The 24,199-nt window shown below is 57.4% G+C and overlaps 1 protein-coding gene across 1 annotated transcript; it reads left to right on the forward strand.

Annotated features, from left to right (window-relative positions):
* Nucleotides 1-2,295: 2,295 nt before the first annotated feature.
* Nucleotides 2,296-22,910, forward strand: FHAD1 (forkhead associated phosphopeptide binding domain 1). Its single transcript, XM_052793085.1, has 24 exons — nucleotides 2,296-2,519; nucleotides 3,985-4,108; nucleotides 4,947-5,077; nucleotides 6,536-6,601; nucleotides 7,001-7,105; nucleotides 7,564-7,671; nucleotides 8,938-9,024; nucleotides 9,398-9,550; nucleotides 9,938-10,133; nucleotides 11,575-11,645; nucleotides 11,971-12,108; nucleotides 13,016-13,123; nucleotides 13,354-13,443; nucleotides 13,682-13,907; nucleotides 14,426-14,507; nucleotides 14,922-15,037; nucleotides 15,690-15,849; nucleotides 16,188-16,296; nucleotides 17,638-17,773; nucleotides 18,672-18,799; nucleotides 19,169-19,264; nucleotides 20,078-20,298; nucleotides 21,310-21,475; nucleotides 22,581-22,910. The coding sequence occupies exons 1-24, from the start codon at nucleotides 2,400-2,402 to the stop codon at nucleotides 22,662-22,664; spliced, it is 3,021 nt and encodes a 1,006-aa protein (XP_052649045.1). The 5' UTR covers nucleotides 2,296-2,399; the 3' UTR covers nucleotides 22,665-22,910.
* Nucleotides 22,911-24,199: the final 1,289 nt, after the last annotated feature.

Below are 24,199 nucleotides of genomic sequence, written 5' to 3' on the forward strand. Positions count from 1 at the left end.
AGACCTTAATGGTGGCTTGTCTCTACCGTACCGGAAAGCTCTGCTCATTAGGAGAAGAGCAGATAGTGTCCTAATTACATGTCTGGCAGGCCCCGCGTAAGGTCCGGTAAATGCGATGGCAAGCCAGGAGTGCAATGAGAGGCTTTGGTTCAGCGTGGTGACAGGGTAGGACCGCTTGTGCCTGAGCCAGGAGAGGTGTGAATTCTGCACAACGTGCAGAATTAGGGTGGTCAGATCTAGAGAGAGAGGGAAGAGCTCGCAAAGCAGCAAGCCCCCAAAATTTCTTTCCATTCCAGCAAAATACTTGGGCTTCCCGACTGAAATCTGATAACTTGGGCAATGGAAATGGGAAAGGACTGAAACTCTGCATCCGCTCAGATCTGTGCCTGGGTTTTGCACGACATAACGCACGTGCATTGGGGGCTAAAACCCTTCCTGCGCTCTTGCCGACGTGGTCTTTTTCCACCGCAGATGTCCTATCCCCCTGTGAAGCGTCGCACAGCGTGGACCGGGCCGCCGCAGCTGGTTGCGGAGCCCAAACCCTCAGCTCCTCCATGTCCTCCCCACCTCCCCTTGCTGCAGTGGCAGCAGCCCCCCAGCTCTCCCGGCAGCTGGGTTCCCGGAGGAGCCGGCCGCGTGCCCCATCCGCCGCTGCGGAAGCGACCCGTGAGTGCCAGGGCTAGGAGCGTGGCCACCGCCGTCTCGCCGGACGCTTTCAGCGGGACCTCCGTGGTGAGGCCAGGTACTCCTCGATGCCGACCCAACCTGGTGGTTCGTAGCCTGGCGTCCTCTCTGAGCAACGTAGCGTTGAGTGGAGTTGATCCGAGGAGAGGCAGTTCGATACGAGCTAAGTGACGAGCGTTGCCAGCAACTGGCTGCGAGTCCTGGTCCGGTGGAGCTAATGGGAGACCGTGTGTTGTCCTCGGTGGCATTTGGTTCAGTAAAGAAACAGGCTGTGACATACAAAGGGGAATGCCCTTTCCCCTGTAGCTGAGAGGGGTGTTTCCTCTTCGTTTTTCCTTGTGTGTGATGGGGAAGGGCGATGACTAACTTTATCTGCACCGGTGACTCAGGCACCTATTCCCATCTGCTCTTTGAAGGGATGTTTTTTCCTCCTTTGAAGCACAGTTACCGGCTGCCTTGAGTGCTGGAACTTTAAACTAGGTTTGTAGTTGATATGCTTCTGAAAATACAGTGCGCGATAGCGGTGGAGCAGAGGCAGGGGTTTGGGAGAATAGCACGGCGGGAGAACGAGACCCTTGCCATGAATATAGCTTGTTATGGCCTGATACGCGATCGGGTTGTTTTCCTGGTCCGGGGTTGGGTTGTTTGAGCAGTCATAAGTCAATAGCAAAGTGCCGAAGTTCAGCTGGTGCTCCAGAGCAGAGGCAGTACCATGCAGTCCCAGCAGCATCGCATAAAGACATGTGAACGGGCACAATTTGTAATTGCAGGGAAGGTAAAGGGAGGGAAGCACAAGCTCCAGGTTAGCACGTGCTCATCTGATTTTGGGGAAATAGAGCCAAAAGGATCCGCACGCACTAATCGCAGCAAGCACTGCTATTTGCATGCGGGAAGCCACAGAAGCATAGCTTCTTTCTGTGGGGCTGGGCAATGCTGAAAAATCAGAGGAGCCTGTCTCTGCTGTGCCTCTGCTGCCTTCGAGGCTCTCTTGGTTCCCAGAGGTGTATTAGCCCGCTCTGTTGTGCAGGCTGTTTGCACCGGTTAAGTGTCTTTTTAGTGCCAAATCGTGGATTTCTTTTCCGGTTGCGAACCGAGCTTGTGGACTGTAAAGTAGCCGCTGCCTTAGCGTAGTTTTGAGACAAGCAAGAGGGATGCCACAGGAAGGGTTACCGCTGCCTGCAAGCAGTTCTCGTGCTGACATTTGCTGCTGTCGCGTTTGCTTTCTTCCAGTCTCGACCGGCATCTCAGGCGATGGTGCGAGGGCAGCCCCTTCCCCGGGGACTCATGACGCGGATTTTCTCCCGCAGGAGAAGGTGACGCTGGGAAAGGCGTGTGGAACGCCATCCCCGTCCCGCTCCTGGGCAGAGCGGGCAAATCCTGCCAGACGGTTGGGGGTGCGACCGCGCGTCCCAGCAGGCTGGGGGGGGCTGTCACCAAAGGGGTCTGCTCCCATGTATGGGGACGGCTGGGGGCACGGTGGGACGTGGGAGTCGGGGCGAGCGGGTCCGTGCGGTCGATGGCCGCGGGTTGGTACCCCCTGGAGCAGGCAGCCCGGCATCTCCGTAGCTGGAGAGTGACTGACAGCACCCATAATCTGCCCGCAGGGTGAAAAGCTTCTGCGACTGGAGAAGGAAATCGGTCGCCTCTCTGGTTTGGAAACAGAATCAAAGCAGAAAGATGCAGCCATAAGAGATCTGCAGGATGAGATTGCAGCGATGGCAAAGACCCTGGCTCGGGCGGCGGCGAGGAACGAGGTAGAGCTGACCCAGAAGCTGCTCACCTTTGACCGAGAGCTTGGAGCCAAAACAGAGGAGATCAAAGCCTTGAGGGAACAGGTACCCACTACTTCACCAGCCACCGAGCGGGGAAAATATCTCCCCGATACAGATGTATTTTTAGTGTAACACCCAGGTTTTAGGAGGAGCAGGCCGCATGTCTGAAACCAAGGGAAACAAGGGACGGGGCGGGGTTTTCTCCCAGTTGTTTTGGTTTGCGCATTTTCCTTACTTTCCAGGCAAGTTTCCCTTGAAGAAGCTGGTAAATAAATTTCCCCTGTATGCGGTAGGATCTGTAATGCTGCGGAGGGGAGGAAAACAGAAGCTTAAGCAGCCTTTGGTCGGGGAAAGGCACGCACGACCACCTCGGGCCAGACAGCCGGACCCCTTGCTTCCCCCTCGCCCCAGGAGCGGACTGCGTGGTCGTGTTTGCAGGAGGAATACCCGTCCCAAAGGCAGCGCAACCCCTTGGCGTCCTGGTGAAAATAGGTGGCTGGGTAGAGAAGAGAGGGCTTGTAGTTGTCTTCCCCAGGGATATGTTATTAGCACGCACCCCCCTGCTTTTCGAGGCCTCAGAAAATGTCTTGGAGACACAGTGACACGAAGTCATCCTGAGTATCTCCAGCACAGGAAAAGGGTCAATCCAAGTTGCTGGTGCAAGGTGAGACACGTAGGTCAGCAGCCGGGCATCTTTGCCAGCCCCTCCGGCCGCATCCTGCCCTCCCATATCATACTGGTTCTGAGGGAGGTGGTGAAATGCTTTGTGCTCGTCCCACCCATCTGTCACGGAGAGGAGCTTTTGATAAGCAGGTTCCCGGTGGAGAAAAGGCAGTGTTGTTTTGGGTGCTGTCAGCATCACTGCTGTTCCTGTGCCGAGATGAGACGATGTGTGGTGCCTGTCTTCCCGGCAGCTTTCCTTTCTCTGACAAAAGCCTCCTCCACCGGCGGATTCGCTCTTTTATACCTTCCAGTTAATTGCTTCGTGAAACTGGTCGCTTGAGCCGTGGGAAGCGTGTTTGCGCTTTCTGCGCAGCGATGTGAGCTGAAGTGGATAGCGCAGGCTATTCCCCACTCCTGATTTCCTGCAGGGACCGTAAAAAGTGTCTTTGCAGCAGAAAAGCGAACATGAGTTATTAGCGGCTCTGGATCTGCGTTTGTGAGCAATAAATATGTATGCCCTGAGCAGGCGATAAATCGGCAGGTGTTTCTGCCTGCTGCCACATTAGCAGTGTCACCCAGCCCCAGCCATGGATTCCCAGCATGGCAGGCAGCAGGAGGCAGTGCTTCTCTGTGCATTTTATATTACATAGGAGTCATATATTATCTAGGATTTCAGCGTGAACGGCCAAAACGAATGTAAGGTGATGCTGTCAGAAGCAATGACTGCTGAGAGTTAGTCAAAAGTGCCAAAGAGGAACCCCATCAGACTGTGACCTGGAAGCGCTAGATTTCCCTCTCCAAAGGGGGCTGTAATAGAGTTAGTAAGCAATCCGGCCAGGAACATGGGTGAATCTGTGTTTTGCAGATCAGCCACCTGCAGAAAGGCTCGAGCCAGGTTTTCAGCCATTCCCTCTCCGAAAGAGACCTGGAGATTGGAAGGCTGCGGAAAGAAAGCGAGAAGTTGAAGAGGGACCACGCTTTGGCTGCAGGTATCGTATCCCCAGAGCTCCATGTAGGGGCACGAAGCGGTTTGGGACCGGCTCTTGATCACGAGCGAGCGTTGGCAAAACCGGCCACGCAACAAAGGATTTGTAGCGGCTGGTAGAAATCGTCTGACCTCTGTTTCTGTGTCCTGAAGCTCTGCGGGAGTTGCCAGCAGTGTCTGACATGACGAGTGCCCCTGGAGTGAGGGACAATGTGGGCACCGAAGGCGGGGAGTGATGGGATGGATAACTTTGGTAGGGGGGAAAAAAGCCTCAAGCACCAATTGCAGGGTGGGATCCAAGCGGCTCGGAAGCGGTGCTGTTTAGCGGGCTGCCGTGGACCCCGTGGGGGGAGACCTGCCTCCTCCAAGCCGCGGCAGGGCTGCGCCTGGCTGCAAAGGGCCACCTCAGACCACAAGCCTTTTCCAATGGCCTTTATCCCTGCCTTCATCGGGCCCGAGGAGCATAGCATGTGCACAAAATATTGGCCTTTGTAATGCATTCAGATTAGCAGAAGTGTTCTGCTCGATTTCATTGCCCCAGATAAGGGAGCAGTACCGGTGCTTTGCAGGGAAAAGAGCCCACAGAGCCATGGATCCGACCTAGCAAGGCAGCAAAACTGCAACCGTAGGAGCCGCTCATCCTCCGGAGAGCATGTGCTGCGAGGCCCCGAGGAACTTTGTTAGTGGTGCTGTCGAGGAGCAACAGCCAGCGCGGCATGCCAAAAGCTGAATCCGCTTTCCAAGGCTGACGGTTGCCAAAGAGGGAGGATGGCAGCTCAGCGGCTAGAGGGCTTTTGCAGGGACGTGCTTGGGTAGTCTCTCACCAGAGCTGTTTTTCCCAGGTCTGGTGACCAGCCTGCAAAGGGAGGTGGCTGGCAAGGAGCAGAAAATCCAGCAGCTCAAGGAAGATGTTGACAAAATGAAGAAGGAAAACAGAGAAAAGGACAATCAGCTAGCAGTCGTTTCTGCCAAGGTTAACATCCCTAAGAAGGGGCTCAGTAATTTATGGTCTCGCATACGGCGGGTTAGCATGGGAAACTAGGATGAGAAGGGTCGTGCTCCTCTCTGTTAAGGAGTGTAGCAGCTGTATTTGTGTGGCTGTTTATCGGGGCAGTTGTAACGCAAGGGTCCTGGCTGCACGCAAAGAGAAGTTGCGGAGCCGTACCGCTGGGACAGGGCTGCAGTGGTGCCTCGGTGCCGTGCGATGCCCACGGAGCCGTGTCGCCTTCCCCGGCTGAATCCTGCTCCTCGTTCTGCATTCAGGTACTGTGCGCCCTGGATTTCTGTGAGCACAGTAGCTGTTTGTACGCACAAAGCGCTCGTGCCAAGATGCTCCCGAGGAGCCGTGGAGACCCCGGCTTCATGTGCCTCCCCGCAGCCCAGCCTGGTTTTTTCCTTAACGAAAGCGGCCTGTGCAGCAGGTTGCTTCTCTGTATTTGCAGCTCCCTTCTCAAGTGGCAGGGCTGCATCGTCTGCATAATAAGGATAGAGCAGTGGGCGCTGCGTGTTGGCCAGCTGAATAAGCCCTCTTCCAGGAGATTTCAGTGATTGACCATGATTTTAAAGTAGCAGCAAAGACGTGTGGGGCCCCTGGGGTGCAGGCGGGGGCCACCGCACCCGCCGGCCTGTACCTGGCCGAGCATCCTCCTTGAGCAGCTCTCTGGAGGTGAATGACGTGCCCCGCTTTGCCGAGTATCAGCCCTTTAACCGAGGATCAGCCCTTTAAACGGTGGAAAGGGGATATGTACGAGCGCTCAAGCCCTGCTTTGTGTGGGAGGGGGACCGGGTGTCCCTGCGAAGCATCCTGCTGGGTGCCTGGTGGCACTCAGTGGTCCACAGTGCTCGTGTGGAGGCAGAGAGCACGTCCCAGAACATCCCTCTACGGCTTGCCCCGTTCCATGGATGCGGGAAGACCCGGAGGGAGGCGGGAGCTGGTGCACACAGGCTCACGGGACAGGCACCCGGCCGCTCGGGGCAGGCAGAACAGGGTCGGTCTCTGAAACACCGATACCCTGGAACGTGATGCTGCAAAGCACGGTCCGATATGGTGATGATTAGCCTGGGAATGGCTGTTACTGTCATGGTCAGCTTAGTGTGGATGCTTTGAAGAAGCCTTTGTTTTCCTGCAGTCTTTCCCCCTGTCCCTGTTATACTGTTTCTAAGGGCAGAGGAATTTCTCTCTGTCGGGTACTCCCTGCGGATGTTTGTCCTTCACTCAGCGAGGCGATGCTTTAATATGAGCAGTTCCAGTTGCGGATGCTCTCGTGCTCTTAGTGCCTTGATGGCCCCGTCATGGGCACTCCGCTGCCCATTAGGTATCCGAGCACTTTAGCTGGGCTGCAGCACTGGAGTATGTGTTGACATTTGCTGCAAAGACAACGCTATCTGCCTGCCCTCATGGTTATTTTTCCTTGGTTGCCATTCATTTTAGTGCTCTAGAATTAAAGAGGAACTGAAGCATGAACTCGGAGAGCGAGAAGTAACTGCGTGTCGAAACGTGAGTCTCAAGTCGTTTGGGGTGATGGAGCACAGGGGAGAGCAGCGACTGCAGGAATGCATCATCGAGAGAATAAATAACGGGGCATTTTAGGGGAGTTGTTTTGAATCCGGCTCCTGTAATGGAAGGCACCTAATGTGCATAATAACCCAGAGAAGCGTAAACTCCTATGAAAATTGTAACACTGCGTTCCAATGCGGGAGAATGCTGTCAGAAATAAGATTGAAATTCCACTAGAAAGCCAATCTAACCACAGTAAATATAGGCTAGAAGGAAATTCCGGGGTAAATGAAATGGGATAGATGGGGAAAATGTATTGCTTATTGGTTAAAGTCCTCCAGGGACTGGGCGATGCCCAGCACCTCTGGTGAGACCTCTGCCATCCTGGGACTCTTGCAGCGCATCAGGCAGCTAGAGCGTGACCTGGAGGGGCTGCAGGGGGAAGTCCAGAAGTACTGCGCCGAGCAGGAGAGCATCCGAAAACAGCTGGCTGAGAAAGCCAAGGTAACCGTCCGGCTGTGGGGTATGCGGCGGAGGGCAGGCGTGCCCCGGTGACTGCATGGCAGGTACCTCGGCTGCCTAGCAGGGGTGGCAGATGCGTGGGACAAGGGCCGGCAAGCCCCAGGCACGCAGGCTGTATGGGCAGGGGGTCAAAACATGCGGAACTCTGCCACGGACCCCGAGGGAAGAAGGTAACTGGTGCAGCAGAGACCGCCCTGTGTGAGCGGTGTGTTAGAAAGTCAAGGGCGGATGATGTCTTGGGGACCAAACCCAGGCAAAAAAGCAGCATTAAGGGTCCGATGCTGCCAAGCCAACCCCTGCAAAAGGACAGACTGCTGCCTGTCTCCTGGTATTTCGAAGCTATATTTAGAGTTGTCTGATGTGTGGATAGTTGGGGTAGAAGTGCTTACGGCACGATTTTTGGGTATTGCTTTGATATGCAAATGCTCTCGTGGTTGCAGGCTGAGGAGGAGCTGAAGGAAGGCTGTGCCAGGCAAGCTCTGCAGCTGCAGGAGATGGGGCGCAGGGAACGCCTGCTGAGAGCCGACGTGAGCCGGGCCAAGGAGCAGGTAGGGAGGAGGCAGGGATGAGCGCATCCTGCCGGCTGGGCCGTAGGCGGCACAAGTACGGGTTTTCCCGTGGGGAAGGACGTCATGCTGGAGCGCAGGAAAGGGAACGCAGAAGCCTGAGCGCCAAAGCCTGGCACGGGGCTTAACTTGTCATCGGGTGCAGTGTAATAGGCTTATCCACAGGATTTGTGTAGGCGTCGTAGAAGGTGCAGCGAGTTTAATAGGATACAGAAACACGCTATGCTCTCTGTAATCATAGTCACGCTGCACGGGACCCATGCAAAGCCTCCTCCGTGGCTAGGTAATGCTGCTCTGGGCAGAGACGGCCCTTTGCAGAACAGCATCGTGCTACATCACCAGGATAAAGCCGTGCTTTGCCCAAGAAGGTCGTGCCCCCCCATTAAGCTGCAAGGCAGCATTTTGCTAGCGTGAATTTGTTAGGTAGCCCAGTCAACGAGAGGCAGGAAAAGCTACGAGTTGTTTGATCGCAGGTTTGGAACATAACCCTGGGTTTTGTGCAGAGCGGAGCCAAAGGGCGACCTGAAGCTTTTAAAGGCAGCTGGAGATGTTTGGGTCTGCCATGTAGGTTAGCACAGGCACAGCCATTTGCGGAAGCCCCACGAGGAGCCAGCAGCAGCTGTGATACAGAAGTGTAAAGCACTAACCTTGGTGGGAAGGGTTGTCATCATCTGCAGAGAGGCTGGGGACGGCATCCCCGGCTGTCCCCAGCCTGCCCCAGCTCTTTTGCAGGAGGAAATAGGAGTCTGCCATGGGAAATCCCCACTGGTGCGTGGCATAGAGCAACCGCCTGGCTCAGGCGGTCCGCGCTTTGCAATTTATACTGGCCCTCCATCGGCATAATCCTGCCGCAGCAGTAGGAGGGCAGCAGGAGGTGTTCAGGAGTCACGTTGTCCTTGGTGGCGGGGAGCCGACAGCCTCCCCTGCACATGGTACCGAGGATTACGCCTTGCGGGCAAAGTAACGAATGTGAGTAACTGCAGCCCCTTGCTGCCGTCGGGGCGTGAGCCAGCAGGGTCAAAGGAGGGGTGTGAGGGAACCCTTGCCAAGTTGCACGATGAAGAAGGTGCGTGAGCTAAAGCAATGCCCTGAGGGGACGGCAGGAGCGTGCACGGGGCCTCGGTGTCGGAGAGGGCAGGCACCGGCACGTCCCGTGCATTGATGTCTGCGGGGTTGGGTAGAGCAGAGCAGCAGAGCTGATAGCAATTATCAGCGATTTTTGTTTTCCTGCGTCGATCTCTGCTGTAGCTGGAGTCCTTCAAAACCCGAGTGATGCGAGCCTGTTCTCCAGCAGCAGCAGCGGGTGTTGCAGGGAAAGCTGTAATGGAGCAGCAGGTGAGTTTGGATACCAGCGCGCGTTGATGCTCGGTGCCTCCAAAGCCTGGTGTGGCTCAGGTCGGCCGCAGCAGAATGGCCGCGGCGCCTGCTCCATGCACGGTAGTGCTGGTAGCATCCAAGCTTCTCCAGATCATGAGTTGTGCCGTAGCTATCCCAGGTTAATGGCACCGCTCTGTGATGTGAAGGAGACACAATCCTTTTTGTCCCCCAAAGCTTGGATGGAGTCAACGGGCTGCCCAGGAGTCTGACGTGGCTACCGGTTTGCAGCAAGTCTCAGCTGTTGCTCGCTGAGACAATCTACTGTCCCTCAGTTGGAAAACGACATTAATACAGTGCCTTATTCTCATCTTCCTTCGCATGCTTTTGCCAGGTGATAGAGAAGGTCAGGCAGATCTCTGATGAGAACCAACAAAGTCGAGAGAGAGAGAAGTGTCTGCAGGAGGAATTGAGCTCCAGGCTCTCGAAGGAAAAGGAGGTTTCTGCCAACGTCGAGGTGTTCAGGAAATCCCTGCAGGAGCTCCAGGTCAGTCCTTTAAATAGCAATGACTAAGTGGCAGCCAGTCGATAAGAGCAGCAGAGGGCATTTTTTTGGCCTGAGGATAGGTCCAAGAAAAGATGCGCTTGGGCCTGGGCACTAGCCAGCGCGCAGCTCTCCAGATCAGTGAGAGGTGAGCATGGCCCCAAAAAGTGTTGGCTGGAAAGAAATAGGAGGTATTGCAGAAGCGTGCCCTCCCCTGGGCCTGCCCGGAGCCGTCCCCACCAAAGATATCAACCCACAAAGTGAAGTGTCGTACCAAAGCGTTCACGCAGTTGTACCCAGGACTTTTTCAGAGATGATGTGTTATTGGCCAAGACGCAGAAGCCCATTGACTGGGGAGGCTAGCTTGTTCCCCGGTTGTATTTTTTCCAGGCTTGCCTGCGGAGCTCCTGCAGCAGCGACAGCCTGCGAGGGGAGCTGGGGAGGCTGGAGGCGGCGTGCCTGGATCCCTCCGTCTCGGCCATGGCAGCAGCAGTGGTGGAAATGGTGCACGTCCCCTTGTCCTGGCTGGAGGGTGCGGAGCGGCTCCTGGCCGGCGTGGGCATGGACCCGTGCGCCTCCGGCAAAGGTCTGTGTGCCACTGGGTGTCCCTGGGAACAAACCTGTTCCAGGTGGGATGTCCTAGCTAGCCAGCCGTCAAGGAGAAAGTCCAGCGTGAGCCACCGCTTGGGGATGCCAAGCACCCATGCTGGTGCAAATCTTGGGCAGTTTGGGCAACTGAGAAACTGGCTCAGGCAGCGTGCGTGCTCTTATTCCCTACCTCTGTGGCCCCAGTCACGCTGTGTAGCCAGTGCCACCTGTAGGACTCGGGGGGGGCAGGGAGTGGGGGGTTATCTGTGGGATGTGACGTCTGCACGTGGTGGACCTGATATGCTGACGTCGTGGTTATTCAGTCAAAGTGGGTTTTGCCTTGGTGGCCTATGGGAAATGCTTCTCGGCAGCGGTGCTGGCTGAGATCTGAACCCCTCGTCTCGAGGTGACGAGTTTACTTGGCCTTCCCTTTCCGATGCCACCTCTGATGTGGAGCGGAGGGGCAATTGCCGAAAACAAGCTTAGGTGAACAGTGCGTGGGAAAGGCAGCAGCTATAGAAGCACGGGTCTGTGTCAAAGCATCGCGTGTTGCAGAGCGTCACTGCTAAGGAGTAATGGCTCTGGCGGCGGCGTGGGAAGGAGAGCGTTGCTGTCACGGCAGCGCTGCGCAGGGGTGCAGGACATGCCGCGGGGTGGAGCGGTGTCGGTGAGGGCACAGGAGGAGCTGCGAGGCTGTCAGGGTTAGCAGAGTGGTCGTTATGGCACTGGGAGCATCAGGCAGCAACGAGCCATCCTCAGCTCTTGCAGAAATGTTGGGCTTAGAGAAGACAGGGTGACACAGCAAAAACGGGGGACCGTGCGTGACAAGGAAAACCAGTCTCCCGGCGGGAATGGGCACCTGGGCTGCGTGTGCAGTCAAGCTCCCTTCCAGTGATGTCTTGGAAATAGCCGCGATCTCCATGGGGTGGGAACGTGCCGCGCTTCCACTAAGTGCGGAGGGGAAGCCCTCGGCTGGCCCCTAGGAGCCTTTCCCGAGGGGATCGCTGATCCTGAATCCCGTAGCAAGAGGCTAGAGAGGGTCTCCAGGCTCGTGAGGGTCTCTGGGCACAAGGCAGAACTGTTGCCCATGGGTCTCTCCTTCCCCAACAGCTGACACTAGCGCATCCACTGCCCCAGCCAGGGAGGGAAACCCACGGCGAGTGGGTTTTCTGGGTACCCCAATGAGCGCGGGAGGGCGACCGTGTGGGAAGGTAGCAGTGGTCCCTTCTCCTCCCTGCTGCCTATGGAGGAAGGGGGGGACACCCCCCCTCCACCCCCAATCCCAAGGGGGGTGAGGGCCAGGGCTGCGGGTCAGCAGTGGCCAAAGCGAGTTTTTGCAAGGAGGCAAGCAGCGTCCGCAGGGCCCCGTGGACGCTCCAGCTGGTATACGTGGGCTGTGCGAGCACCCCCGTACAGCGAGACTCGGTTGGCTTTTGCAGGGCTGTTGGCTGCTCTCGAGAGCTTGTTGGAAAACCATCAGGAAACCGCACAGAGGAATCAGTTGCTACAGGTACAGAAATGCCTACGTGCAGAAAGTGAGTTGCTTGGGGATCTTTCTATCGGTAAACACGACGGTAGTCCCAAGCGAGCCAGTGTGGGGCCCAAATTGGGAATGTACAGCTGCAGAGGTCCCTGGGTCTGCGGTAAATGCAGTGGAACGGAGAAGTCGGAGCCCGCTGTCGGTGTGTGTCGGTTGCCGTACCCCTAATGTGGCAAGGGTGGAGGGTATATCTCTTTTTGAATTGTCTGTGAGTGAATGTACGCAGGATGTTTGTTTCTTGCCCTGCTGCCGACACGCTTCCTTTAACACCTCGGTATCTGCCATTTCCCCATAGGCCCAATTAGAGAGGGTCCAGGAGTCACAGGCAGCGTTGCTGCGGGAGCATGTGAAGGAGCTGGAAGCGAAACACGAGCAAGACCTACAGATAAAAATTGAGCAAACGATATTGGAAAAGGACGAGGAGAACAAAGAGGTACGGTGGCGTCGTTGGTTGTTAGGAAAATAACTGCTATGCAGGAAAAATAGGTGTCTATAATAGTGTTGCCTAGCAAGAGAAAGAAGTCTCTAGCCCTGAACCGCCTAGGTGCAGTCCCCAGAGCCCGGATATCGGCTATGCTCCTATATAGATGCGGGTGATTTTTACCTCCCCAAAGTATCCACGGTGGAACTGGAAAGTGTCTCTGGGCAATGGCAGCACTCACTGCTGCCGGTCAATCCCTGGGAGAAAGCAGAAAGCAAGGAGCGTTATCCAGATAGGCGAGCTTAATAAGACATTGCGTGGGCTGTAGTAAATGGAATGCAAGGGCAAGTGGGCTTCCTTGCAAGCCTTTTGCTCTCACCCTTCCCCATGCTGAACTCCTTGGAGGTCTCTTTTGGCTGCAAAAGCGTATCCCCTGTGGAGCAGGGGGGTCGGCTGCCTAGTGGGTTCTCACCGGGTCGCCCTCAGTCCCAGGGAAGCCCGAGTCATCGAGTCAACGGCGCTGGTGCAGGATGTAGCGTTAGTCAAGGCGCGAATGGGTGTCTTGCTGTGTCTGTATGTTGTGACAGGGACAGCATAGCATGGTGGTCTTGTAAGACAGTTTGTAGTGCACTTCTGTGCCTGTTGCTTCGGGAACAGTTGTTGCCTGGCATTGCGTTTTCGAAGGAGGCAGGCAAGGAGCAGCTAAGCGGCTCCTCCTCGGTCTCTCGGCTGTACCTTTCCCCAGGCGCTCGCATCCCCCCCGCATCAAGTCGCCTTGTGTTCTTCCAAGCTTTTCTCCCGTAATGTGCCCCTGCTCCAGAGCAGTGACCCTCCTGGTTGCTTTCTTTGTTGGAGCCGAGGTCTTTTGCCAAACAGGATGATTTTTTCTGTACTGAAACCGTGGGCTGTCAATTCTCAGGCTCTGGAGAGCGCTGTCGCCAAGGAGGAGGAGAAGTGCAAGCAAGCTGTGGCGGAAGAGCAGAAGAAGGTCCGAGACTTGGAGAGCCAGCTGAGAAGCATGACTGAGGTCAGTTGCACGCATGGGAGGTACAGCGGAACTGCTCATGCTTGGAATAAATCAACCTGAAAGCGCTCTGTAGCATGGTGCTCCGTTTGGTCAGGGGTCATCAGTGGACTGGGGCAGGCGGGTATGGCGTGTGTTTCCCCCCAAATACACATAGATGCATATCTGCAGAGAGAAAGGTGGATTCCCGCAAGCTTGTTGACTTCTCAAATAATGCAAATTTCCTCATGTAGGCAATAGCGAGGAAGTCAAAGGAGCAGGAGGTTGCAGACTGCAAGCTGAGAGAAGCTGTGCACAAGCTGGAGGAAGCCGCGATGCGAGAGGTAGTTCCAACGACCCTCGTGTGCAGGCAGAGGACGCGGCGTAGATGTGGTTTCGGTGAAGGTGGCTTTCCTGGTCCCTGCTGATGAGGGGACAGGGCACTGCGGCCTCCCCCCTCCCTGAAACCTATCCTTTCCCTCTGTCCTTCTGAGTGCTAGCCGGGAGAGATGATGCCGATCGTGAGCCCGAAGGAAAACACGTGCAACGCTTCCGACAGAGACCGTACGTCTTGTTTCCTAGGTGGCATTACAGCAGCGGGCGCTCACAGGAGAGGAACAGCTCAAGGCCATTCAGGAGGAGAATGAGCTCGAGAGGCAGAAACTGCAGGAAGCGATAGTGGAATATAAAGAGCAAAGCAAGCAGCATTCTCTGACAATTGTGGCTTTAGAGGACAGGTTGCTGGAGGCCAAGCAGCAGCAGAAGACACTGGAGGAGGAAAACGCAGCGCTCCTGGAAAAAATGGAAGGTAGCTGAGGGTTGCGTGGGTCGAGTCTGTACCGGGAACCTTCGTGGTTAATGTGAAATGGATCTAGAGATGGAATGGTGCATTGGCCGCGATGGAAAGCATTGTGTAAGATGTTGGTCTGAGGTTTGCCTGCATGCAGGACGAGCTCCATGAGTGCCCAAAGAAGCCATTTCCCAGGGAATTGCAGTATATTGCCGTGTGACTTTGGGGACTGTTGGTCATGCACCACAGTCATAGACAGGCCTTTCCCACTGGAGAAGGGCTCTGTGCCCTCTAAAGCGACGGGACTGGAGCACTTTGGGCTGTGCCCAGGCACATAGGTGATCCTGAGGGAGGAAGGATGTAAGGAACTGTCTAAGCACTGTTGGAAATGGGCCCTAAGAGACACGGGTTTCCCAAGAAACGGTCCTCGGTCTGCAAAGCTGTCATGAAGGAAAGGATATATGTAGCGGAAGGAAGCAGGCTGAACAGGTACGCACTACAAAGAAGTAATTGGCCTTTGTCGTTGTGTCCTGTAGGATTTCGGGGTGATGGCCGCAAGCCAGCAGCGGGAGCTTGGCTGGAGGTTTGTCCTGCCACAGGGTCGCACAGTTGTCTGAGGTAAGCAGCGCTTGCTGATGGTGGTCTGGTTCTGAGGGGCTTGGAGAAGAGCACTTATCGCTAAGAGAGCTTAAGTAAGACCAAGGGGCTGACTGCAAGTGGTCCCCAGACCTTTCTTATCCGTGACAGTGAAGAGGGTCCTTTTGTTAGGCTGAGACGCCCGTAAGGGCTTATAGTGTCAAAGTGATGCCAAACAGCATGTGAACAATGTGCTGTCCCATCCAGACGGCTCCAGGTAAGAGCGAGCGAGCTGGCAAGTCCCAGTGCCGCAGGCATGAACCTAGGGGACTGAAAGGCAGTTAAAAAAAGTAACGTGCGTGTATTAATTGTGAGATGCAGGTCAGGAAGGTGTGCGCAGGCTCCGTGAAATGAGCCTTTCAAATGAACGGTGAGATTGGCAATTATCTTTCTCAGGAAACTGAGGGAAGAGCTGGCAGTGGCGCAGAGCATGCTTCTGTCCAAGGAGGCCGTCGTTGCCAGACTAACCAAAGAGCTAGCAGAAACCAGAGCCAGGATGTCGGACATGAGAGGTGGGTGACACGTGCTGCGTGGTTTCCATCTTACCATCCCTCTTCCAAACATTAGCAAGGGTAGGTGCTAGTGGGCCCACGCAGGTAATGGGAAATAGATGTCACCATCCTAAAGCGATGCTGTTGCCCTGCTCGGGGCAAAGCAGGCAGTCCGTTCCCTTTGCATGGGTGAATTCCTCCCTGTCCTTGGCTAAGCGATAGCAGTGATGATGAGCAAGGGTAACCAGGTGGAGAACGGGCGGACAAAGCCGAGGCCGTCTTTCTCCAAATCCCGCTGGTGAGCTCCTTTGAGCCTAAGGGATCATAATCCAGTAGGCAGGGAGAGCGTTGCCTGGGACTCCTCAGTGGGCATGGTTGTGCTTTGGGGGAGGCTTTATGGGAGTACCCAGTGGAGTGGGCAGAAAGCGAGCCAGACCTCGCACTGTGATTTAGTAGAGCAAGGTCTGCTGGCCCGGCCCAGGATCCGAGGGCTGCTGTCGAGGGCAGGACGAGGGTCTGCGGGGACAAGGTCCGTTGTTGCTGAGAGCCCCTGCGAGGGCACGCTGGGAGAAGGGGGGACGCATCCGTGAGCATCATTTCACCGAGAACTGCACGTTCCCCCGGGTCTGGGTGCTGAGACGGCCAGAAACCCACGAAGCTGTTGCGTGCCTAGGAGAGCTGAGCGAGGAGCAGAAGGTGGAACTGGAGCAGAACCTGAGCCGGCTGGAATGCCAAGAGCGGGAAGCGAACCTGCTCAGAGAGAAGCTCTCCCAGATGTCAACCCTGGTGGATAAGAAGGATCGAGCCCTGAAAGCAGCAGCTGAAGAGTTAAGGTATGTGCTGCCATGACCCGATGATTTGCAAAAGCTGCTCTGTAGATTCCCAGCAGCTGGTGGCAGGTAGGTATCTCCCTGGGAGCAAAAGGCATATGTGAGAGCATCAGAATTGAGCTCGGCCACGTTGTCTCTGTGGAAACGCCACGTGAACTGAAACGGGGGTTTAGCAGAGCTCATGCCAGCAGATGTGTAGCTAAGTCACTTGTCGTGAAGGGAATGTTCCCACCCACGCCGCCGTAGTCACCGGTGGGTGCCCAGGGTGCTGCTCTCCACAAGCTGTTTGGGCAGCCTTCACCCGTCACGGTGTCCCAAAACGGTCTGGCCTCTTGCCGCAGGCAAGCCCGAGCCCAGTGCCAGGAGCTGAAGGATGCCTGCAGAGAAACGGTGGAAAAGTCGGAGGATGCTCCTGGGACGCCAGTGCAAGCGGGCGAAGCCTTCCAGAGGGTAAGTCCGCACAGAGGCCGCCGAACTCCAGGTCTGCCAAGAGTATCGATCACACACACACGGTGCTTCTCAGCATTGTGGCGTGACCTGGCCGTGGCCAGCCAAGCCTCGAGCCTGCTTGGGAGCTGGCTGAAGGCAGGAGCACCGGATCGCCAGCTGCCTTTTTCCTAGCTGAGGGCTGCTGCCTGTGCTGCCAGCGAGCTGGGGTAGCCGTGCTGGTAGAGCTCCTGCGCAGGCATCGCTGCTGGCTAACGAGCTGATGTTTGTACCGCACTTTGGAATCGTAAAGTGTTGTGTGTGCTAATGGCTGCAGTAATTGCCAATTAGAGGGTAGAGCAGCGGAAAGATCTGCAAAACCTTGCTGGCTGTACTGGTGACACAAAAGCAGTTACAGGGTCGAACGTGCAGAAGCAGGGGGAGCTTGTTGCACAGGACAGGAAGAAAAGTGCTTTTTTTTCTCCCATGCCGAATCCCCCGCCTGACTTCCCTGGCGCTAGAAATGGGAAGAACTCAAAGCTGGTTGCAGCAGCAGATGGAGGGAGTGTAGAAATCGTACGTCTTGTACCGCAGCGGTGGCAGACAGCGTGCCGGTGCGCGAGGCTGGATGTGTGGGGGGTGAGCGGTGACTCACAGCCAGCTGACGAGCAGGAGGTATCGCCCGTCCTGTAGCGACGGAGGGGGAGCGCAGACCGCTGGAGGGTGCAGCCCAGCCATCGCCCCGCTTCGGGAGCAAACGGTGTCTCGCCGAGCAGCACCGTGGGGCGACGGCGGCCAGACCCAAGCGGGCGGTTTGCTGCCGTCCTTTGCCGTGTGCAAGGTGTGATGATGGGCCAGTCCCGTCCCAGATTTTTGGATGTTCGTCCTAATGCAGCAGCAGGCTGGATGGGGCTTGAACAGGGAAACGCACGCATCTGTGTGCACGGGCGTAGTTTAAAAGGGAGCAATGCGTGAGGTCATGTATAAACGCAGGCCACAAAGCATAGCGGTATTTGTGCGCGGAAGACGGTAAGTGCTCCGCGGCAGCACCAAGCACGAGAGGGGGACGTGGCCGTTCAGAGCCGCGCACCATCCCTCTCCTGGCTCTCTGGAGCGTTTGCGGGGCTTACGGTCTCACGGGGGTGCGGCTGGCACAGCGGAGCACGAAACGGGTCTCTGATGCTGCTCTTCTACCCCACAAATCCACGGGGAGGGTGTAGGGCGAGATGCTCCATGGGCTTTGCTCTCGGCGCACGCCAAGTGACCGGGGTCTGGCAGCAAGGCTGTGGTTAAGGCAGGTTTAAGCTGAGCTCGTGTTGAGCCAGCTGCAGTCTGGGCGAGAACCAGACCGGCTGCTTCTTCCAGGAGCCGGCGTGGGACTTGGCCGACCTCGGCGCAAAATGCCGAGGCCTCAGGCATGAGGAAACTATCCGGCGCCAAAAAGAAGGCTTGGCCGAGCTCCGGGAGAGAATAAAGTTGCTGGAGAAGGGGCAGTCCTCAGGTAAGCGTGGCCGTCCCTATAAAGGGAAGCTGCGTCCGTTTGCCTCTGGCAGACCCCGGGGTCTGCGCCGGTGGAGCATGTAATGCCAGGGAAGGCGTGATGGGCTGTGCCAGGGGCTCAGGCTCTTTGCTCGCTATGGGCTCGGGCTTTTCCCTCGCCAAGTCGGCTCTCCCGTGCGCGCTCATTAATGCGCGCAGGTGATAGGCAAACCTGTCTGAAGAACGTGCGGTGCGGCTATAGGCTTTAGAAAGGCACTTGGCGTCATTTGCAGGCATCGAGCATATACGCGTGAGAAGGTAGCACTTGCAGGAGTCAGCAAGGAGAGGCGGCTGGCGAAGGGTTTTGCAGTGGTAGCTGCCATGCAGTCGGAGCCAGGAGCGAGCAGGCGCCCGGCTCCGCGCACGATCGCTCCCCACACTCGGGTGCCGCTCTCCTCAAGGCGAGAGAGAGCAGCGGTTGCCTCCAGGAACTGAGCCTTGGCTGTTGCGGTCTTGCCGAGCCTTGCAAGTACTGTATGTTGTGAGAGTCTTCCACTTGCCCTAACTCGTTCTTTCGGTCCCTGTCCATCGGGTATAGCCCTGTAGCGAGAGCAGTAGGGAAAAGCAGCGCCGTCTCTGTGAGAAGCTACAAGTAGGGTAGCAGTTTGTGGCGCGATGTCTGAACGGCCACCTGAACGACAGGTTTGCATCCTACTTAGGTAGGGGAAGCGATGCCCAAATGCTGGGATAACGATGTCTGCAGGGAAGGCTGGTGCAGGCTTTGCTCCATAGCCTGTGCTTCTCTCCGTGCGTGGTCTCCCTAAGGGGAAGCCTGGCAAACCTCCAAGTGGCGGAGGTACAAAGGCACAGCATGTCGCATGGAGAGCGGCGCAACTCGGTGGGGGTGTGTGTGCCTCCAGCTGCCACGAAGAAGGGTTCGGAGACGCTGGCGGTCCTGCTGAAAGACTTACCGGAGAAAATAGTCCAGAAAACAGTTCTTGAGAAGGAACCTGCACCTGCGACGGGAACAAAATGGAAGGCCGGCAAGGTAAGAAGGCAGCTTGTGGTTGGTGGTGATTGTGGCTCTGTTGCAAAAGTATTCCCTGCAGCAGGGAGAATTAGGCTCGTGGGTGTGCCAAATAAGAAGGCAGGGGGCAGAGGGGGAGATATAAAATCTGGCGGTCTGTAAGATGCAGCCTAATGGAAAGCAGTGCTCACGGAGAGGGTGGCAGCTCCTGTCAGGAGCAGCATATTGTCCGGCACCATTGGCAGGATGCTGCAGGCTGAGCGGGGCGGCAGGCTTTGGAGCACGGCGTTGCCGGGGCGGTTTTCCCGTGTGGCAGAAGGGAGGCTCGAGGCAGCTCGACCCAAAGCCAGGCAGTGTGTGGGCTTCGTTGGTCTTTCCCTGTCTGTGCAGGTTCCCGGCCAGGTTCCTAACGGGGTCTCGCACGGGGCCACTGGTGGGGTGGTGAGCTCAGAGATGGCCGACGCGACAGACCTCGGCGAGAAGATGGTACGTCAGCGGTAGATGTGTTACAACGGTACCTGGCCCTCGTAGAGGGTAGATTGTTTTCAAGCGCATTTCAGAAGGAAGCGATTGGTGTCCAGGCTCCACAGGAACATGCGTATTGCAGGACGTGGGGCGTGCCGGGCATCTGCCGGGAGGCCTCGGGACCCCAGAATGTGCGACGGGGTGCCTCCTTCCCCCCTTCCCACCTAAGGTCTTTGGGGGCATTCCCTCGGGCAGTCAGGGGCCGATCCTCGTGGAGAGGTCGGGTTGGCGAGGACAGAGACCTTCGCCCACTCCCACGCCTGCTAAATGATGTGAGAGAGGCTGCGGGGAGCGATGGAGGTGGCTGCCAGAGGAGGTGTCCATTGGTAGCGCAGCGGGTAGGTTGCGAAAGCGGGTCTCCTCCCTCTGACAAGGGCAGAAAACTGTCCGGCAGGGAAAACGGGTCATCTTGAAAAAGTAAAAAATCTGACCCCAAAGAGTTGTGCGGCTGGCAACGGAATGCCAGGTGTGACATGGTCTGGTCTGGAGCTCGGGTGTGCGTCGGTGCGGTGTGGCACCTCTCCGAGTGCCTCCGAGCACGCAGCCCAAAGGCACGGATGAGCCAGAGCCAGCCGTATTGTCAGGAGCGCTCAGAAAAGCTCGCCCAGGGAAAGCACGCGTGGAAATTAAACGAAGGGGAAGGCAGCAGTTCCCTTGTGATGTTTTGCTCTCCTCGGCAGAGCAGAGTGGAAGCAGATGGCTGAGTGGTGGGAAGTTATGTGGCGGAGGAGTTGGCAGGCCTAGTAAATAATGCATTCCCTGTTCTTGCCACAGTACCTTGACGTAATTGGTGCTCTGGGAAGCCTGATGAAGGTGAAGGAGCTGTCAGAAATGCAGCCTCTGAAGCACCTGCCTCAGGAGGAGAGGGAAAAAGCGGGACTGCAGAGGCAGAAGGACCTGGAGCTGCTGTACAATCAGATCAGGAACCTCAAGAGTCGCCTGGAGAGAAAAGAAGAAATGTTGAAAGATTACGAGGCCAGCATGGAGCAGCTCAGGTACCGAAGGGCAAGGTGGCCATTACCGGCCACGGGTCCGAGTGAGACCAACTCTTGGGATGCAAAGTGACGGGGAACTCGGGGAAAGGAGGGGTGCAGCCCCGTGCCAGGCCATACGCCTGCCTGGGAGCGGTCACGGTGTGGCCACCGTATAAAAAGGAAGTGTTAGGAGCAACCCAGAAACGGCCTCTTGGGTCTCTGCAACGGTGCGTTGCAGGGTCCTCTGCGGTTGAGCGGTGTCGGAGTCGGGGAAACCTTGGCAGCCTCCCTAGTCCGGGGTGGCCGGGCCCTGGGATGACAGTGGCATCAGCTGGGCTGGAGGGACTGTGGGAGCCGATGGGAAAGGCCATCCAGATGGAAGGTGCCGCTCCCGCTCCACGAGCTGCCGCACAAGCTTACGTGTTAGGGAGCCGGGAGGCACCCGTGGGCATGCTTGTGCGAGCCTCGCTGCTGCTCGCTGCACAAATGCAGAAGTCGCTTGGCCCGCAGCGCCGGAAAAAGCGGTGTAGAAAGATATTTCTGGGCTGGTGCAAACGCACCAATGTTTTCAAAATAGGCAAGAGGTCTGATAGCCATCTGTGAGGCAGCAGTGCTGACGCAGCCACCCAGAGTCCCTCGGTGAGCTCGTACGCCAAACAGAAGGGATCGCAGCCATTGGCACGTGTTGGGGTGGGGAGGGAGGGGGGGAAGCCTTGAAGAGGTGGCATCTCGGTCTTGGCAAAAGTGGGAGGAGAGGGGTTTTTCCAGGGTGTAAGGAATCGGAGCAGGGAAAACGCTTGCTAAAACATGTGCAGGTCTTCACGAGGTGTTAGCAGCTCTGATGCCCTTCAGTGTCACCCCGTGGTGTGGGAGGTCCTAGGAGGGATGCGAGCGCGTTATGGTTTTGCTCGAAAGGCGTCTCTCCCAGGCAGAGCCCAGCTGGGGGCCAGGGGATCAATGTGGGTGACAGACACCCCACCACCACCATCACACACCGCTCCCCCAGCCCCCCTTCCCCCTCATTTTGCACAGGCTGAGCCAAGCATCCCTGCGAAGGTGCCAGGAGGAGATGTCCAAACTAGAAGACGAAGTCGCCAGGGAGGCAGAAGAGAAGGCTCTGCTGAAAGAGGCTCTGGAGAGGACGCAGCTCCAGCTGAACCAGGAGAAGAGGCGGCTGCGAGCAGCCAAACTGCGCAAGGTGAGCACGCGGGAGCGGGCGAGCGAGGCCCACGAGGACAGCTGGAGCCCCAGGAGCCGAAGGTCCTCGTGCCCCGAGCGTTCGAAGGCAGGTCGCGGTGGTCAGCAGGCACCTCGGAGGTCAGCGAGGTTCTTCAAGCTGCGTCTGTCCCGACAATGTCGGAAGGCAGCGGGGATGCGCGGCACAGCCTGAATGCTCAGCTGTCGGTAAGATGCCTGAGGCAAGTCCTGCAAGCAGAAAGAGGGTGACTCCTGGTGTTATCCAGAGGCTTGCAGAGGACAAGGCGAAGGAGCCTCCAGGCTGTGCCGTTCTCCAGACGGCAGAGTTGGGAAGGCATGATGCCCTCCGGCTGCTTGGTCGCATGTGGTGGAGGCGAGGAGGAGCGAGCGAGCAAGCTGTCGGCCGCCGCAGGAAACGTCTCCCTTTGCACGGGCAGACACACCTGATTTTGCTCTCTCTGAGATGACCACTCAGGAGGCGTTTGGTAAATGAAGAGCGAGGGTTGTGGGGCGAGACCCCTGGGGTATCAGTGGGCTGAAAGTTGCAAGAGCGTCGTCAGCTCTGGGGACGCTTCTCTCGCATGGGGTGCCTCGGTGGCATGCTTGCTGCAGCCAGAAAGGCGAAGCAGCCCAGCGCGGAGCCTCGGCAGAAGCCGCGAGCCCCGTCTGATGCGCTTACCTAGCTTTTGCAATTGGTTGGGAACATGTGGCGGGCCTGGCGCGGTTTTCTGGCCATCGGGTACCGAGGGTGGCTGTGCCCTTCTGCAGCAGTAGCGGGGCAGACGCCAGGCAAAGAGCTGGGAGCTCCGTGCGATACCCGGCTCCTGTGCTTTATGCAACAGCCAGCTCCATCTGTCAGGGACGTGGGAGGTTGCCGTCTGTCTGGGCGTCCCAGGGCCTGGCTGCTCAGCCGGGCTGGGCTGCACGGCAGCATCCCCACCGCCCAAGTTGGAGGGTGATGCATGCCTAGGCAGCTGTATCGATGGAGTCGGGCCACATCCCAGGGTGAGGGAGAAGGGAAGGTCGCGCACATCCCGCAGGCAGTGCAAAGGCCCTGCTGAGCTCACACGAATGAACGTGGTGTTCGATGTCTCTCTGTTCTGCAGCCTGGAGCCGAGAAGCCTCACTGCTCGGGAAAGCTGAAGGCCAAAGAGAGCACGGCAGAAGCTGTCACGACGGGAAGCGTGTAGGAGAGGCACCACGTGGGCCTTTGGTAGGCGAAGGTCCGCGGTGGGAATGGGTCATCACCCTGCGGACTCTGTAATGTCAGACATGGTACGAGGCACTGGGTGCGTTCCGAGGAGCCCCTGTTGGTATCCCGCATCTCCCAGGCACGCCGGCCTGACTGTGCGATGCGTAGGACCTTATTTTTCTGCAGCGCGTGTCCTGTACCGCATGATGAGGTGTACGGCAATAGAAGAGGTTGTGTAGCTACAGCCCAGCGTACGCGTGTGTGTGTATAGATATACGCATATGTGCGTGAATATGGCCCGGTGTATACAGTATGTGGGTGAAGTCGATTGCGTGGGCTCTGTCCTGTCCCTGCCGCAGTGGCTTCGAGCATGTGAAGCCTGCATGGCTGGAATTGTCCCTTGTGAGTCCCGTGTCCTCCGGTTCCCGTGGTGTCACGGGGGAGTTGGAGCCTAAGGCATGATGCCGAATGGAAACGTAGCACCCTAGGAACGCTGGAGCACAGTGCCAACCGGAGCTGCGGTGAGCTGCCACGCAGTAACGGAAAGGGAAGAAGAGGAGCCGCGTTGGCTGCGCTGGTGCGTTATGGCAGCAGTGTGAGAAGGAGCCTGGGGAGACGAGAGCCGAGTCCTGGTCGGTTGGGATGGGGCAGGGACCTGGGCTCGCTTGCCTGCCCGCTATTGCCATTGAACGTGGTCCTGCTGCCGCTATGGCTGGTAGCGAGGGTGAGGGCAGGCCCTGGTTTTTTGGGGGCAGTGGTGTTTTGGGAAGAGGGGTCTCTGCAGGGAACGGGGAGCTCCAGCACGCGCCGCCCCTGCAGCTGGTTCCGCCTTTGCATTGCTCGGAGCAGCCTGGGCCGAGTCCTCGGCAGATCTTTTCAGCAAAGGCTAATTTGGCCGCGAGCGCGGCCCCGTGGGGTTTTTTGTTGGTGGGTTGGGTTATTTAATTTTTTTAATTTTTTTTTTTTTTTTTTTAGTAGGATCAAAAGGTCTGAAAGCAGCCCGGAGGGGCTGCGGCTTGCCGACGCAGGAACCGCATCGTCCGCGGGCGTGCTGTCAGGCAGAGCCCCCCCGGGGCTGCCGGGCACCCAGGCGATGGCCCGATGCCTCAGTTCTGGCGCAGGCAGTGCCGCGGGGCTCTGGTTATGGACGGGGCCTGTTTTTTCGCGCTGGACGTGCGGTGGGCTTCTTCCATCCGTGCGCTGGGCTGGGCTTATTTGGGGGCAAGGCGTGACCTCGTGTGCCTGCGTGGGTTGAACGCTGTGCTGCGAGGCTGGCCGTCCACGCTGCGGGCATCATCTGGGGGGGGTGGGGGGTGTTAATCTCATGGGTTCGGGCTGGGCTACGGTCCTCTCGATCCCACCCGGGAGCTCAGGGATGGAGCTGGAAGGAGCGCAGGTGCCTGTAGGTGCGCCCGGGGGGGCTGCAGAAGCCCCTTCCCCGCCCTCCAAGCCGGTGGATGGGACCACCGCCGAGCCGGTGAGAGCCACCCCCAGCCGGGTGGTCTCCGGGGGGGGGAGACCGGGGAGGCGGTG

The sequence above is a fragment of the Harpia harpyja genome, chromosome 7 (assembly GCF_026419915.1).
Source record: "Harpia harpyja isolate bHarHar1 chromosome 7, bHarHar1 primary haplotype, whole genome shotgun sequence".
NCBI lineage: Eukaryota > Metazoa > Chordata > Aves > Accipitriformes > Accipitridae > Harpia > Harpia harpyja.